The sequence below is a fragment of the Megascapheus bottae genome, chromosome 2 (assembly GCF_031878675.1).
Source record: "Megascapheus bottae isolate mThoBot1 chromosome 2, mThoBot2.hap1, whole genome shotgun sequence".
Taxonomy (NCBI): Eukaryota; Metazoa; Chordata; class Mammalia; order Rodentia; family Geomyidae; genus Megascapheus; species Megascapheus bottae.
In genome coordinates this window covers 89,131,868-89,149,311 of record NC_143510.1, presented here as the reverse complement: position 1 = coordinate 89,149,311, position 17,444 = coordinate 89,131,868, and the positions used below count along the sequence as shown (strand labels likewise).

The window sequence follows — 17,444 nt, the reverse complement described above, 5'->3', positions numbered from 1 at the left end:
GGACCTGAATTCAAGCCTCAGTACCTGAACAACAAATAAACAACGATAAAAATCCCACATAGTTACAGGAAGGGAAAGAACCAGCAACGTAGGGAAGGCGCTAAAGCTCTCCACAGTCCAGGTTTGCTCCAGGCCCCAAGGTGGTGCTGTGGGGACCCAGCCAGGGCCTGGTGATGGCTGAGGGGGCAGCAATAACAGGAGGCCAGTCAGGGGCAGCTGGACCTCTGTGGTCAGTCCTATGTAGCTCTCTCCTTATCTACAGAGACTGTCCGCTGAGACCCTGCCGCGCAGCTGTGTCCCCGGGACAGAACTTGGAATTGCCTGCCCCAGAGCAAGAGTTCATGAAGCTGGGCCACCACACAGGTAGGCTGGGCAGACCACCGCCCCTCCTCTCCTCTCCCTCTCACTGGGCCCTCCACACAGGGGAAAGGGAATGGCTGAACCTCTCCCATCTCATCGGACCTGAAGGGGTGGGTGTCCACAGGGCTGTGGCAGGATGGAGCAAGAGGTCTGTTGGTCTGGACATTGGTGGGGTGCTGCAGGCCTGGAGTGGGTACAGTCAGGGCTCGGTGCGGCCCCAGGAGGAGAGGAAGCTTGTGAGGGACACTGGGAATGCAGCTTCCCCCAGCCTGGAAGAGGAGAGGGCAGTCTTGGGGGAGCCCTGCCCTCGGGGAACGTTCTGGCTGGCCAGGCTGGGAAAGGTCTGCAGGGGCAGGCAGGTGGCATGGGAGAGGGCAGTCCTGGAAGGCTGGGGACATTGCTGCCGCAAGCTTCCTTCAATGGTCGGAATCAGGTGGGAGCCTTCAAGACCCTCAGGGTCCTCCACCTTTTCTGCAGGCATTTGGGGCCCAGGAATCTGCATTGTTAAGGAGGGAGAGGTTGTTCCGAGGATTGGCCAAATTGAAAAAAACAAAACTGCTCAGAGTCCTTTGATTCTCACCCTAGCCAGAAAAACAGGATACTCACTCTACCTGCTTTACAGCTGAATGGTGACAGGAAACAGGGTGTGTGGTGAGATTCTGGAATCCCCGACTCTACATTCATTCATTCATTCACAAACATTTCAGCTCCCACTGGACAGGGCCTGGTTGGTTCACTGCTATGGCCCAGCACCTGTCACAATGGGAATCAGCAAGAGTCTCTGCTCTTTGGGCTAGAGGACATAAGACACACCAGCAAACCCCAAAGGGCAGACAGAGGGCGAGTGGATGATTAGAGTTACATTGTCACGATTAGGGTTACACTGTCACCACCCTGAAGAGGAGACTGCCAGGGTGGCAGGCTGGGAAATGGCAACTTGCCCTGGAGGTCTTGGGATCCAAGGGGGAGCCCATCCCCACAGCACCTCTGGGGAAGGGGTTCCCAAGTCCTATCCTGGTGACCTTAGCTGTCCCCAGGGCCCCCCTTGTGCTTGACCATTTGCTGGTGTGACCTGGAGCCAGCAGGAGGGAGGGAAGGCCATGTGGTCTCAGGAAAAAGGTTTTCCTTGCAACCTTTTGCAGGTAACAAAGGGGCAAGGGTAAAATGGAAAGGAAAATGGAGACAGGAAAGGAAAGCGGGGTGGCCTCAGTTTTCTCTGCTCATAGTCTGGGAAGAGATCAACATGGTCTCCAGTGGGCAAAGCTGAGACCTCTGAGCACAACTGCCTGGTGACTGAGATTTGAGACCTCAACAGCCGTGAAGCCTGAAGCTCACAGCAGCTAGAATGCCTAGAGCAGGCCAGGTCCTGGGTGTCCCAGCTGAGTCCTGCAGGGCTGAGGGATTCTGGCTCTACCTTCCCCAAGGCCAGCTACAGGATAGCACAGAGAAGCTGAGAAACAGAACTGTGTATTTAAGAATTCTCTGGAGGAGCTGGGTGATCCTGCTTGTAATCTCAGCTTCTTAGGAGCCCGGAGATCTGAGGATCAAGGTCCAAAGCCAGGAATAGGCAGGAAAGTCTGTGGGACTCTTATCTCCAATGAACCAGCAAAGAGGCCAGAAGTGGAGCTGTGTCTCCATGGGAGAGCACTGGCCTTGAGGGCGGGAAGCTGAGGGCCTACGCCTGGTCTCTGAGTCTAAGCCCCAGTATTGGGCTGTGCACATGAGCAGGCACAGCACTTAAGGAAAGATGGAGGCCCTTTCAAAGTTTTGGAGGGACGCTTACAGCCATGATCCAGGGCTCAGGCTGGGCAGAATGGGAGGCTTATACAGTAAGAAAGGAACTGCTGGCCACTCAGGTGTTTCCAGAAACAGGTGGGCTAAGTCGATTTCCAACTGTTTACCATCAGAGGCACAATGACCCTCTTGTCATAAGAGCCAGGGCCACCTGGGGGTCAGGGGCAGCCTGGCACCAGTGTCCTCATACAAGGAAATGGATATCTTAGAAACCATTGAGTGCAGTGTCGCTTGGGCTCTGACACCCCGCAGCTACTTGCATACCCATGCATTCACAAATGAAGCCTGTACCTCCTTAGATGGGCTGGGGTCCTGGGGAGGGCGTTGTTGAGGGGGGCTCTGGACAGCTCACAGGTGGATCCCCTTCGGAGATTCTCTTCTTGTGGAGGAGACTATACTGGCAAGAAAAGGTTGGGATTTGAGAAGAGGGCCTGCCTCCACCTGGTGTGCCAGCCTGTCCCAGGAGGGGAACAGGAGGTTTGTGCACACTGGGGGGCTTTGATGGGAAGTTAGTAGGAATAGGAAAGCAGGCAGGCAGGTGGGGGGGGGCATAACAGCTGGGAGGTGACTGGGGACAAAGGACAAAGCCATGTCCAGAAGTCACTGCTGCTTTGGAAGTTGTGACCTGGCCACGCTGGCAACCATCTGTGCCAGCTACCATGGCTACCTGAGGCCTGCACTGGACTGCTGGGAAGGGGTTCAGGATGGGAAGTAGACAGACAGAGGGACACAGAGGGGCCAGACCCTGTTGCTTGCGGCCACACTGTCCCCATGGTCAAAAGCAGAATGGGCTAACCCAGTCCTTGGGTCATACCTGGCCCCAGATATCACTTTTCCTGTGTATTGAAGAGGGCTGTCTCCTTCCTTGGCTGTGTCTCTGGCTCCTGTGATGTCTCTGTCTTGTGGCCTCTGTTCTCTGCTGGCCCATCTGCCTTCCCCGTTCATGTCCCTGTCCCCTTCCTGCCCTGCTCTTTCGGTGTTTACCTTGTGTGCATTTCTCCATTTCCCTCTCATCTCTCTTGGCCTAATTTAGGTACAACCAATTTAACCAGGCTTTACCACCTGGACAGCAAGGAGGGCCAGCAGGAGGGGGATTCCTGGAAGGCTGCCAAGTTCAACTCCCAGGCCCACATCTCTCCAGGTGTCCAAAGCAGTGACTCAGGGCAGGGCCACCAGAAGATCCATCCACCGCCTCCAACTCCAGCCAGCCACGACTCTCCGGGGATGGACCCACAGTCTGGAGCCCTGAAGAAGGGGGACTGCAGAGCCCAGCCTGAAAATGACCCCAACACGAGGGGCCCTCTAAACCAGAATGTCAGTGTCATTCCTGCCAACATTCGCCACAAGTTTGGCAGCCAAGTGGTAGACCAGCTAGTGACGGAGGAACAGGTAACACCCTGGAAACACCCGGAGTGCAGGGCGGGGGAGGGCTCTGCATGGCAACTCAGGGCAGGTGCAGAAGAAACCTGCCATCCTGAAGAGACTCTGCCCCTGCTACATGGCCCTGCTCCCATGCCCAGCATCAGGGGGTCATACCTGGAATCCTGCTTATCCAGGAGGCTGAGAACGGGGGGAATCAAGATTCAGAGCCAACCCCTAGTAGAGAAGCTTGCAACATTCCATCTCCAAAAATATCAGCAAAAAGCAGGGCTCAAGATGTGGCACAAGCAGCAGAGCACCAGCCTACCAAGTGTGAGGCTCTGAGTTCAAACTCTAGTACCCTCCCTGGCCCCCCCAAAAAAAACCCTAATCCCACTCATGTGTAACAATACATTTCATCTTTCTGAGAATGGAGTCCACGGCTGAGAGAGGTGAACCAAATGAGTCCAATTCACCCAGTTATATAGGACAAGGAGCCAGACCGGGCCATCCGATTCTGGAAGCCTGTTCCTTAAAGGCATTGCTGTCACAAGCTTTTTGTTTCAATTGACTGTCTTCAGTTTTAAAAAGTCTCCCGAAGGAGACAGCATCAGTGAATGCACTGCATTTGGTGGAAATGAGAAGGCCTAGGTTTGAATCCTCTTGGGTCTCAGTTTCCCTCATGATTTAAGGAAGGAGTGGGCTTCCCTGATAGCTAAGGATGCTTCACTGCATTGGGGAGGGCCAGCCAGCTCGCTGGGCTCCCTAGCTGTATGGGGCTGGGCACCTCTGGCTGCCATGGTTGTTTCCTGGTTTAAACATTGGTAGGCCCAGTGCCGCCCTCTGAAGAGACCCCATGCTGCCCCAGGAGCCGCTCAGTGCTTGGGGAGGCCATGGGGGAGGAGGCAGCAGAGGGGCAGGCAGGATCCTCCAACCTTCTCCCCACGGGCTGCAGCCGAGGGTGGGGTGAGGGAGGCAAAGGTGAGCCCCCATCCCTGGTCTCTTCTCTCTGCCTTCTTGTCAGGCTCAAAGGGCCATTGGAGACGTGATCGAGGCCCAGGGGAAGGCCAGCCCGCAGGCCAGGCAGACACAGAGTCCTCTGCAGATCTCTCCCAACGTTGTAGATTACTACGACCTGGGCTACAACATGCGGTCCAACTTGTTTCAAGGTCAGGCCCAGGGCACGGTGGGGCTGGCAAATGTTCCCGGTCCCCAGGACATGGGGCAGGGAAGGCCTTTGGCTCATGGGGGATATCTAGTCCACATCGAGCTCTGGACCCGAAGGCGCAATCATAGGCACATAGCAAGGGCATCCTCCACACCGGGCCTTGTTCTGCATAAGCGCTAGGGACATGAGCTTCCGGGTGAGTCACTGTCCTGCGTGGAGGACCCGGCCCGCAGCACCACTCCACCACCTCTCAGTTCTTTATTTGCCAGTGCTCGTAGCCTGGGCACGTTTGATCACGTACAATAAGCCAATTCACTGGGTTCAAACATCCGCACTGCTCCTTACTAGCTAAGGGCCGCCATAGACAAGAATCCACCATCTCCCTGAACCTCTACGACCACCAGGGCCATGGGTGATGAGGACAGAATTGTGCCTTCCATCATGGGCAGAGCTCTGTGGGGACCCGAAGGTGCTTGCCTGGGACACAGGGAGAGTGGAAGCTCGCAGGTTGTCCCCCCTCCTCCCCCCCTCCTCCCCCTCCTCCCTCCCCTTCTCCTCCCCCTCCTCCTCCTCCTCCTCCTCCTCTTCCTCCTCCTCCTCTTCTTCCTCCTCCTCCTCTTCCTCCTCCTCCTCTTCCTCCTCTTCTTCTTCCTCCTCTTCCTCTTCCCCTCCTCCTCCCTCTATTGGTACTGGGGCTTGAACTCAGAGCCTGAGTTTCTATCCTCAAGATGGGTGCTCAACCGTTTGAGCCACATCTTCACCTCTGGCTTTTTGCTGGTTAATTGGAGGTATAAGCCCTGTGGACTTTGCTGCTAGGGCTGGCTTCAAATCACCACCCTCCAATCTCAGCCTCCTGAGTAGCCAGGACTACAAGGGTGAGCCTCTGGTGCTGGCTGAAGCTCAGCTTTCTGTATATGTGGGGGTCCCTTCGTCTCACTGGAGCCTGGTGGTGGGCGTCCTCTCGTGAGAGGGAGGAGCTAGCTCCAGGTCATGGAGAGATGTGTATGGTGTGCTCAAGACCTCTGAGGCCTGTGCGGAAGTGGACACAGCCACACTTGCCTCCCGTGCTGTGACACTGTGCCACAGGGGCTTCTAGATGGGCTCAGGAGTGAGGGTCTGCAGGAGGCATGTAGGGGGTCCCCACTGTCCCACCCTCACTGCAGAGGCAGCTTTGTGCCCGTCCCCTCTCCCTGTCCTCACTCCAAGCTGTCCCCAGGGCTCCCTGGCTCAGGTTCCTGTCACCAGGGGAACCAGACACCCCGCAGAAGCCTCTCTAATGTTTCTTCTTTGAGCTTGGGGGGAGGAGGAGAGGACACAGCTCCGATTGTCCTCGGTTCTGGGCTTGGGGAGCCTGCTTTGTCCTCTCCCACTGCCAGTGACCACAGAGAGGTCCTCCTAGGATCTTCTGCAGATGTGGAAGCGCCTAAGGCTCACATGAAAGGCCAAGTTCCCCTTCTATTGAGCCTCAGCAGTGGAATTGTGCTATGGCTGTGCAGACATTAACTCTCAGGCCTGATGGTTGAATTTCCCTGAACTGGTTGGCATCTGAATGCTATCTGCGAGTTGGCCATGGGGCAGTGCGCATGCTCCAAAAACTGGCAAGCTAGTGTGACTGCAGGCTGTGTCTCTCTGCATATGGTGCCCGTCCCTGCTGCCCTGTCCAGTGACTGTGCTGTGTTCCCTTTGCCACTTGTTCTTCCAGCCTGGTGGGGCACCCAAGACTGAATGACTGGGGGTAGGGGAGAAGAAATCAAAGAGGAAGTAGGGGGGGTCACCAGTCTGGAGCATCTTTGTTCCTCATATAAAGGCTTTGAAGCAGAACAAGGGACTCATGTGACTTAGGCCGCCCCATTGTGTGGGCCAAGAGACCAAGAGATGACCACAAATAACCAGGAAGTGGCAGCCTGGTGTGTTAGTCGACCTTCCCTTACCGTAACAGATACCCTGGGCGTGATCAACGTACAAAGAAGAAGGTTTCTGTTGGGCTCTCCATGTTGATTTCAGGCCTGTTTTCTTCTGCCCCACAATCTCTGTTGGGCTCCGCCCCAGTGACTTGGAGCTGCGGTGACTGCCCAAGAGTGGCAAGAAGGGGCACTTTAGCATGCAGCTGCTAAAGCTCTATGCTCTAGTCCTTGGTCTGGGTGGGAGATGGAGCAGGCAAAGCTGAGCTGACTGTTGGGAGCTGAGTGTGGAGTCAGACTGGCCCATGAATCTGCACCACTGAGTAAGATAACCACACAAAGAAATGAGCTGTCATGTATGACGCCATGCCTATGAACTTCGAGCTATACCGTCAGTATTGTGAACTTCCTGACTTTACTGATTTATTGCTTTATCTTTCGGCTGAGACTTGATTACCATTTGGTACAAACGTGTTATGGCTTTATCACCTTCTGCTTCATTGATCTGGGACCTGATTACCACTTGGTGCTAAAGTAACCCCTGACAATTTCTTGGTGTCGAGAATAAAGTAGATTGGATCAAGAAATAAACAGGGCTACAGTCTTAAGCTCACAGCCTTCTTGGGCTGTAGTCCTCCCGACCCCATCTGTTTGTTTCTTGGCTATTTCTAAGTCTTCACCCCCTAAATCAGGAATCCGGGTTCGCTGCCGGCTGGCCCCGGCAGCTGACAGCCTGAGACAGCAGGCAGAACACAGCGAAATACACGCATGGGTGGATATCGTGGGAGTGTAGAATTAAGGCTGATTTGGTGGGCTTTGTCCTGAGCTATTCTGATTGTTGATGGAGATGGGATGGGCCTCGGGGATGGACTCTCCCCTTATCCTCTCAAGTTCTTGGATTTGCTTTTCACCCTTAATCCTGGAGCCTACCCAGAGCAGATCTGTTCCGTGTGTGGAGTGTCCTGGTGTAGGAGACTTCTCACCTTCTGCCCCCAGTTCAAGTTCCCCTGCGGGCACAGATCAGGTTCCAGGCGCCGCCTCCTGCCAGGGCTCTGGCATTGTGCTTGTTGTGTTTACCAAGGTATCACAAGTCATGTGTTGTGGGGCCCAGCAGCCAGGGCACCTCAACCTCCATTCCTTCCCCCCCCCCCCCGGGTGTCTTGGGTTTCTGGGTCCTTCACTCTTTCCTGTCAGTTTTAGCCTGTCAATTTCAAAAGCAAGCAAGCAAGCAAGCAAGCAAACCCTCCTTGGTATTTGTGGGTTTATCTGGGCTGGTTCTGGGCTTGCACTCTGGGTCTGTGCACTCTGAGCTTTGCCCCCCAAGGCTAGTTCTCTACCACTTCAGTCCACAGCTCTATTTCTGGTTTTTTTGGTGGTTCACTGGAGACTTTCACAGACTTTCCTTCCCCGGGCTAGCTTTGAACCCCGATCCTCAGACTTCAGCCTCCTGAGTAGCTAGGACTTATGGGAGTGAGTCGTGGGTGCCTGGCTAAATCTGATGGTTTTGTAGCCTGGCCAAGGTGGGCTCTGGGACAGGCTTCGGACGCTCGCTTTCAGGTCCCCTTTTAGAGGAGTTTGCGTCTCAGCTGGCTTTGATACCCGATCGCATCGTGACTGAGGGCTTTCATCCAAACGTCTCCTTCAACATTCTCTTACGTAAGTGTTCGAGGCCAAAAGCACCAAGCTCTAAACACTGCTTTTAAAAAGGAGTGAGGAGGAGACCTAGACTCTGTATGGGGCAGGAAGTCCTCTTTTGTTTCTCAATTTCTCCCGACTTTATTCTGTTATATTAAAAGAAGTCCTTGCTTTAAAAAAAATAATACTATACAATGAATTTCTAACTCCCTTATTGTTGCTGGCCCCATAAAGTGGGCAACCTCGCCCTTAGAAAACATACACCGAGCGATTTCATCCTTGGAAACTGGAGGTCTGCCAGGATCCAGGTCAACAGGCGATCTCACCTACTGGGCAGTAGTCACTTGGGAGGGCAGAGTCTGTTTGTGGAACAGAATTGGGATGTGAGTTATATTATTCTTCATTAATATGCTTTGATTTGTTACATGAGATGGGACACTTTTGTGTGTATGCACACACACCTATGTGTGCGAGTCCTGGGGCTTGAACTCAGGGCCCCTGACCTTTTGTGCTCAAGGGCTAGTGCCCTATCACTTGAGCCACAGCTCTACTTCCAGCTTTTCGCTGGTTAATTAGAGATAAGGGTCTCAGGGACTTTTCCTATCTTGGCTGGCTTTGAATCGAAATCCTCAAATCTCCAGCCTCCTGAATAGTTAGGATTATAGGCATTAGCCACTGGCACCTGATATAGAACTTTTTCATCTTTTCCTATAAAAGCAGGTTTGACTATTTCTCCTTGTAGTTCTCTTGATTTTTCTTTGATCTATTTTGAGATTGTTTCAATGTGGCAAACTTAAAATTATGGCATGACCTTACAATCTTTTTCTTAAAAAAAAATGTCCTTAGTGTTTTTGTATGGCAGTCTATTTTGTCTGCTATAAATATAGCCAGACCAGATTGCTTTGGGTTTGTGTTTGGTTGATGTATCTTTTTCTATTCCTTCCATGTTTAGCCTCTTTTGTGTCCTTTGTAAAAACTAAGCTTTAAATAATATATGTCTGGAAAGTATTTTCCACAGTCAGGAAATCTGTTGATCAATATACGTGGACAATTCCACGTATATTTATACTAATTGCTAATATATTTAGGTTTATTGCCATGACCTGATTTTATGTTTTCTATTTTTTGCATGTATTCTTTTTTCTTTTCCTCCCTCCTTTCTCTCCCTCCTTCCCTTGCTCCCTCCCTCCCCCTCTCTTTGCATTTACATGGAGTCTTTTTTTTTTTTTTGTGGGTCATGGGGCTTGAACGCTGTCCCTGAGCTCTTCAGCTCAAGGCTACCACTCTACTCTTGAGCCAAGCCCCATTTCCCATTTTCTAGATGTTAACTGGAGATAAGAGTCTCAGGTCCTTTTGTACCCGGGCTGGCTTTGAACCTTGATTCTCAGATCTCAGCCTCCTGAGTAGCTAGGATTTCAGGTGTAAGCCACTGCACCCAGCTTTACATGGATTTTTTTTCCTCCTTTTTATTTTTTGATCCTTTTCTATGCTTCCTGTTCTTTGAATGGGCCTTTTTTATTTTTAGCATCTTTTTTTTTTTTTTTTTTTTTTTTTTTGCCAGTCGTGGGCTTGAGCTCAGGGCCTGAGCACTGTCCTTGGACTTTCTCAAAGTTAGAGCTCTACCACTTGAGTCTCAGCACCACTTCTGGACTTTTTCTATGTATGTGGTACTGAGGAATCGAACGCGGGTCTTCGTGCATGCTAGGCAAGCACTCTACCACTAGGCCAAACACATGGCCCCTGAATGGGCCTTTGACAAAGGTTAACAAATTCTAAATTTTATCAAGGCATTAGAATTTCTTGAACATTCTAAAAGTCTTTGCCTTTACTCTCCTCTGCCCTCCCTCATTTTATAGAATTCCATTTTACAGAATGTATTCCATTTTACAAAGTAAAATAACATAAGCAAAGTAGCTTATGTCATGGAGTTTGAAGAGTCAGGGGTTAGGTTTGAATCTTCATCTTTTACTTTACCAGCTGTGTAAGTTAACAATAAATTACTTAGCCTCTCTGTGCTTTGATGCCTCCAATAAGAACAAAGGAATAATATTACACCTTCTCCTTCTTCTTCTTCTTCTTCTTCTTCTTCTTCTTCTTCTTCTTCTTCTTCTTCTTCTTCTTCTTCTTCTCTTCCTCCTCCTCCTCCTCCTCCTCCTCCTCCTCCTCCTCCTCCTCCTCCTCCTCCCACTAGGCCAAATTCCTGGCCCTGAACCTGCTTCTTAGGATGCTTGAGAAGTGTCATGTTTGTGTGATGCTCTGGTTAGCTTATGGGCAGAACGCTTGCGTGGTGTGAAGGCTGATCTTAGTTGTTGGTCAACGTCATCAGCTTGAGAGGTCAGCAAATCACGTGGTGAGCACACGCTTGAGGGTGTCTCCTGAGAGGATGACCGGGGAGACCCACAGACTGGGGCCCAGATGGAAGAGAAGGGAAAAGGGGAGATCCAGCTAGCACAGGCAGGCTGTCTCTGACCTATTTCTGGCTCTCTTTCTGCTTCCTGGCTGTCATGATGGGAGCTACTCTGCTGCCATCCCCCTCTGGATATAATGGATTAAAAATTCTGAAACCTCAGACCCAAGCACATGTTTCTGCTCTGAAGCTATCTCTGTCAACTGCCTGACATGCCGAGAGTATGCAAGGCCTGGGTTCAATCCCAGCACCAGAGGAAGTGGGTGGGGTGGGGGTAGGAGGAAAAGAGAGAGGAAGAGAGAGAAAGAGAGAGAGGGGAAGAGTATATCTTATTATTTTACCCCATAAATCCCATGTTAATACTGTGTTTAGATTCTTCAGTTTCCCTTCGTTGTCTGCCATTTCTCCTATCTCAGCACCTCTGAGATCATTTCTTTTTCTTCTTGGAGAATGTTGTTTAGAAGTCATTTCAGTGAGGCTGTGGCATCTGTTTATTAGAATAGTCTTCGAGTTCCATTCTTGGAAGACAGTTATATTACAGACATTTGTAGATCAATGATTGCTTTCCATTAGTACTTCAATGTGAATTCTTTTTTCTCCCGTTATTGATGGGTAAGCAAATCTTTATTCTCTGTAAGGAATTTCTCTTCTCTACAGAAATTGCTAGAATTTCTCTTGTCCCAGGGTCTTGATTTTTCTGGGATGCGTTTAGACAAGGAATTGCAGGATGCGGAGGGTGGCTGAATGGCAGAGCACTTGTCTAGCACATACGAAGTGCTAGACTCAGTCCCTCCCTCAACCATTCACCTCTCAAAAGACAGGAATTTCACTCTCAGTGCTAGGAATTGAACCCAGGGCTTTAGTGCATGCTAAACAAGCTTTGCTCCCATGCCATAGCTCTGGCCTCTGATGTTTCTGCTGACTCTTGGTCACGGTAGCTTTCTTCCTGTGTGTTCCTTTATTTTGTGCATTGGGATACATTTTTCTGAAAATACTCTTATCAGTTGCCCAATAACCTAAATGTTCCAATAATCTAATCTCCCCAGTGATACAAGAAAACCTTGCTCTTTATATCAGTGAAGAAATGGAAGTTCAGAGAGGTTAAGGGCTTGTCCAAGGCCATGCTAGGCAGAAACAGCGGAGCTGTGGTTCCAACCCAGACTGGCAATGCCCAGTATACAACCTAGAGTGGCTCCTCTCCACTGACTTGGGGGGTTTCTTCATGGTATCCCTCAGGGGCTCCCCAGGAGACCAAGAGCCTCATGAAGGCTTCCTACACACTGCAGGCCATTGAGAAACCAGTGAGAGACATGGAACACTGGCATGGCAAGAAGACGGATGAACTGGGTAGGTGGGGGGGGTAGGTGAGAGGTGGGCCCCCTCCTCCATGGGTGGGTGGGTGGGTGGGTGGGCTGGTGCTAAGGTGCAGAGGAGGAGCTCTGGGGTGGGGGTGGACTTGAAGAGACGAGGTTACTGCAAGGGCTGGGCTATCCTGGCACTGTTGGGCGACCCAGCCTTCTCTGCTTTGTTTTCATAGGACGGTGGCACCAGATAAATACTTTGCACATGAGCTTGCAGAAAGCACTGGAAGCAAAATATGAAGAAAGGCGCAAATCCAGGAGTTCAAAGTTCTAGATAGGAGGCAGAAGTGCCCTCTGCTCAGAGAAAGTGCTGATAATAAAAAGGGTTTCTCTGCTCAGTGTCTCTCTTCATGGGAGGGCACTCGTGGAGGAAGACGGGAGCCCTGAGAGATTGGCTCCCCTGTGTCTCCTGCCCCACACTTTCCCCCATGATAGCTGGCCGGGAAGGGGGGGAGTGGCAAGAGCTGTGTGCAAATCTGTCTCCAGGCCTGGTTCCGGTTCCCCTTTGTCCCTGGGTACATGGATCCTACGCTGGATGCTGTTGAGTCACATTCTGCCAGCTCTCTGCAGTGTACCCCAATTATTTCTAGGTACCTACGTGACTCCTCCAGGAGCCCATGGACTTCAGCTAAAGTTGTGATCTTCATTGTGATCTAGGGATGGGTTTGATCCATCTCCGAGTGACAGACAGGCTCAGGGCCAATGAGATGCAAGGAAAGGTGTAGGTGTGTGTGTGGGGGGGGGGGAATTCTCCTACGTGTGCTGGAGGGGCTGGAGGCGAATTCTGCAGTAGCTCACTCCGGTCAGCTCGGCCCCCCACCATCCGCCCAGAGGAACTGTGGACTTGCTGTACTGTCTGGATGTCTCCTCATTGTTTTCACAGCCCAAGCATCTTGGAAACATGGTGATCCTTTCGAAAACCTCCTCAGCTCTTTTGGAACATGACAAAGCATGTTGGGGTGGCCTGAGGGGCTGGGGTAGGGGGAGGGAGGCTTCATTCCAGACAGGGGACACAGAATAGAAACCCAGGTTGGTGTATTTGGGGGACAGCTGAGGTTTGGACTGGGGCTTCTCTGAGGGGAGGCAGGCACGGCGGTCAGAATCCATGCAGTAGCCCTAGACCTTCTGGGGCCTTGGGCCTCTAGGGGCTCGTGGCCTGGCTGACCCATGGCGGGTTAATGGTGACTGAAGGAGTCACACAGGGTGTTGTCTCAGCCAGAGAGGGGTGAGTGAGGGGACAAAGCGGGTAATCGGGGTCGTGGGAAGGAGTGAGCCGCATCTGCACACATTAGCACAGGAGGATGTAATGACAGCTTGCAGAAAGAGCTGACGGGAGGATGTACTGGGACTGTGTCCCCGTCACCAGGTGGACACCATGCCACTCGACTGCTCCCTGTACCCTTAGCACGGAAAGTGGCCACCTCATGCCATGGTAGATCATGGCATGGTAGACAAAACCACCTAATAACCAGGCTGGTAACGAGACTGACAGAGAGGAAGCCAGAGGCTTGAGTCCTGACAGAAGTGAACAAATGAAACACGAGCTACGGTTTTGCTGCACTTCTAAAGATTCCATCTCAACAAATTCAACTTACAGAAGGCTCTAACATCTGCTCCTCTTTCCAATGGCATCTCTTGCTTTCTGTGCCCCCAAGGCCCCTGGATGGTGGACATTTTCAGCTACCTCAGTTCTAGGAGGATACAGGCCCCAATTCTCAAGAGGCATTTATTATATCAAGGCATTACCTCGAGATGTTTTCTTGTAATCTGGCAAGGCTCAGTATACCTGTCATGATTCAGTACTATCTTCACAGTTTCTGTCACACCCAAGAACCTCTGGGGATGATACTAATAAAAGCAGGGGATAGCTAGGTCCACAAATCTGTAATCCTAGCACTTGGAAGGCTGAGATAAGAGGATCATGAGTTCAAGTCCAGTATGTACTGCATAACAAATGTCATGCTAGGCTCACCTGTAATCCTGGCTCCTCGGAAGGTGGAAGGAGGAGGACCACAGTCTGATGCTATTAACACAAAACTACCACCACCACATAAAACCTACAAGCAAAACAACGTGCTCAAATGGTAATCTGTGCAAGGCTCTGGGGGTCAAGGATAAGAAAGGGATGAAAGGAGAGGAAGGCAGGCAGGCAGGCAGGCCTACTTCCATGGCTAGAATCCAACTCCAGCTTGGCGCGCTGTCACCCCCCCCCCCCCCCGCCCTGGCCCCAGCGGCAAGGCCTCCAAATATAATCCAGAGTTCAGCAATCCTAAAGACCACAGTGCCCATGTGTGCCAAGGCAGACACCTGGATATCTTTCTAGCTAAGCCGTTCCTGGGTCTCCCCTGACACCTTCCCAGTTCCATTTCTCCTGGAACACAAAAGGGGCCAGGTGACATGGAAGGTAATGAGGGAGAAAACCTCGGCCTCTTCTAAACCCCTCTCCATGAGCCAGTTTTCCCAAGCCCTTAGCTGTTCTGAGTTTGTGGCTCCATGGAGACAGGATGAATAAGCTTGAGGGGGGAGGGCCTGCAGGCTGGGAGGTGACCACTCTGCATGGCTGAAAGGTCGCAGGGGACAGGCAGCTGGGGGCTGGAATTGAGAAACTGGGAAGCACTGCCCCAGGTCACAGCAAGGTCAGGTTTGAAGGGCAGAACATTCTAGATGTTTACAGGTCAGCAGTGAAGGATTTCCTTGTGCACTTGCCCCCCAACTAGTTCTGCTACTGCAGCTTTGGTTCCCTGAGCTCTGTGCCAAGTACAATAATGAGAGTGGGGCTTTAGAGAAAAAGAAATAAATTGGCTGGCAAATTAATGTATGTGGGTACAAGGTCCTAAGGAGAGGGATGAGATTTTGTTTTTCTTTTTCCAGTCCTGGGACTTGAATTCAGGGCCTGAGCACTGTCCTTGGGCTTTCTCAAGGCTAGCACTCTGCCACTTGAGCCACAGCACCACTTCCAGCTTTTTTTTTTTTTCTATGTATATGGTACAGAGGAATCAAACCCAGGTCTTCATGCATGCTAGGCAAGCACTCTTCCACAAGGCCAAACTCCACCCCCCCCCTTTTTTTTGCCAGTCCTGGGCTTGAGCCCAGGGCCTAAGTACTGTCCTTGGGCTTTCTCAAGGCTAGCGCTCAGCCACTTGAGCCACAGCACCATTTCTGGATTTTTTTTTGTATATATGGAACTGAGGAATCAAACTCGGGTCTTTATGTATGCTAGGCAAGCACTCTATCACTAGGCCAAACTCCGGCCTTTTTTTTTTCTTAAGAAAAAAAGGTTTTGGAAGTTTCTGGAAGACTTACTGTATTTTAAAGACTGAAATGTTGCCTAATTGCAGAATTGATAATAAAGCCATTTAAGATCGTGACAGGATCCCAGAGTCATGGATGCTCTCTATCATCCAGTCAGTGCTCTGGGGGTGGGGGGTGGGGCCCAGCTATCATTTTCTCCAGAATTCAGTTGGCCATGCTTGTGGAATGTACAGAGACCACAGGAGAAAGTTCACACAGAGATTTTCATGTTTACCATTAGTCTTTAAATCCTCAGGAATGAGGAAGTGGAAGAGGTCTTTCCAAGCCTGGCAAAGAAGGAAGGCAACATGGCAAATGTGTCTGGTGAGATCGGGGTAAGAGCCAGCCAAGTCCAAGAGGACCAGAAGTCTAGGTGCTCATCATGCAGGGCCCGGCATGCAGGCCAGGTTAGACTACGGTGAACCAGAACTCGTGGGATCCCTGGGCCCCAGCCACACAGGACCTGGAGGCTAAAGGCTATCAGGTCTTTGGAGACACATACTTTTGTTTAACAAATGGGGAAACTGAGGCCTGAATATAACGATACATCACCAAGATCTGGAGGCAGGTGAGGGTGAGATCTGGATGTCTCAGCTTCCTGCATGGCAGGGGTGGAGGCAGGTCTCAGGCCTCAGGACACTTTCTCTGCTGAGGGCTCAGCTGCCAAACAGGCCTAGCAGTCTGTGAACTGGGGTGAGTTGAGGGGCTACCTCACAAGGTGATTCTAAGTTTTGTGCCAGATACAGGGAGGGCCATGGGCCTGGCACAGAGCAGGTGCAAGAAAAATGCATTCTAGGAAGTGGTGCTGTGGCTCAAGTGGTACAGTGCTAGCCCTGAGCTGAAGAGCTCAGGGATAGTGCCCAGGCCCAGAGTTCAAGCCCCGTGACTGACCAAAAAGACAAAAAGAAAAAAAAAATACATTCTAGCAGACTATTTCCCATGAAGCCTTTCACCCTCCCAAAAATCATTTAAAAGGAAGCAATGGGGGAAGGAAGAGATGGGCCCAGCAGACATGGAAAAGCTGGGAGGAGACAAGAAGGACATCTGTGGGGTCAGAAATCAAACCCGGGATGGACTTGGGAGGGGTTTTCCTGTGGGGGCACAGGAGACACATCATCTGCTTCCTGCCAGGGTCCTAGGCTTTGGCCAGCTGGCAGAGCAGGGAGAGATAAGGCAAGCAAGCAAATGAGCTCCCTCATTTGCTATGCTGGCGGAGCTATAACTGCTGGAGATGGAATCCCTGCCAGCAGCTGGGGTGGGGGATTCCCATGGCTAAGTTATGTCAGCATACAGTTGAAATATGCTAATTGGATTTTGTTTTCCACCCTAGAATCAGGCTACTCGTGTCCTGTGAAGTGAGCAGTAGAGAGTAGGCTCATAGGAAAGGGCTGAAGAAAGTTACCTTTTGGTGTGTGTCAGTCCTTGGACTTGCACTCAAGGCCTGGGAGCTGGTTCCAGGATTTTGTGCTCAAGGGTGGTGTCCTACCGCTTGAACTACAACCCCATTTTCAGTTTTTCAGTGGTTAATTGGAGATACAAGTCTCGTGGAGATATAAGCCTATCTGAACTGGCTTTGAACTGTGATCCTCAGATCTTAGCCTCCTGAACAGCTAGGATTATAGGCATGAACCACCAGTGCCTGGTCCATTCTTCTTACTATTTTAATATTAGGGTTTTGGAATTCTGAACCATTTGTGAACAAGTAGTCCCACATTTCCAGTTTTCACCTGGCTCTAATGCACGTAGCAACTTGTCTTGATTTCACACTGGAGTTCCCACAAAGTTGTAATTCCTAGGGCTTTGAATGAGAACAGCAAACTGCAGGCCCAGGATGAGGATAATGTCTGATGCCGACCTCAAGGTGGCAGCAGTCTCTGCAGGATTACTAAATCCCATTGTTTTCTTAAATTGTTCTGATTTCCAATACAACACATTATAGAAAATAGTATACACACATGCATAAGTCATCCATAAGTTGATACCGGGGTGTGTGTGTGTGTGTGTGTATGTGTGTGTGTGCACACACATGCACGTGCACATGTGCATTAGTCCTGGACCTTGAACTCAGGACCTGGATGCTGCCCCTGAGCCTTTTCACTCAAGGCTGGTGGCTTACCTCGTGTATCTCAGTTCCACTTCGGACTTTTTGGTGGTTAACTGGAGATAAG

At 51.0% G+C, this 17,444-nt stretch overlaps 1 protein-coding gene across 3 annotated transcripts; it reads left to right on the top strand.

Annotated features, from left to right (window-relative positions):
* The first annotated feature begins 244 nt into the window (after positions 1–244).
* Cimip4 (ciliary microtubule inner protein 4) lies at positions 245–12,320 on the top strand. 3 transcript variants are annotated; one of them, XM_090357987.1, is made up of 6 exons: positions 245–363; positions 3,296–3,543; positions 4,538–4,682; positions 8,140–8,238; positions 11,861–11,971; positions 12,162–12,320. In XM_090357987.1, exons 1-6 carry the CDS (start codon positions 342–344, stop codon positions 12,257–12,259), a joined length of 723 nt encoding a protein of 240 aa, XP_090214113.1. In that variant the 5' UTR covers positions 245–341; the 3' UTR covers positions 12,260–12,320. The 3 variants fall into 3 exon arrangements, with proteins under 3 accessions (XP_090214113.1, XP_090214093.1, XP_090214103.1); XM_090357967.1 differs by having other exon boundaries at positions 3,188–3,543; XM_090357977.1 differs by lacking the exon at positions 8,140–8,238 and having other exon boundaries at positions 3,188–3,543.
* The last annotated feature ends 5,124 nt before the right edge of the window (positions 12,321–17,444 follow it).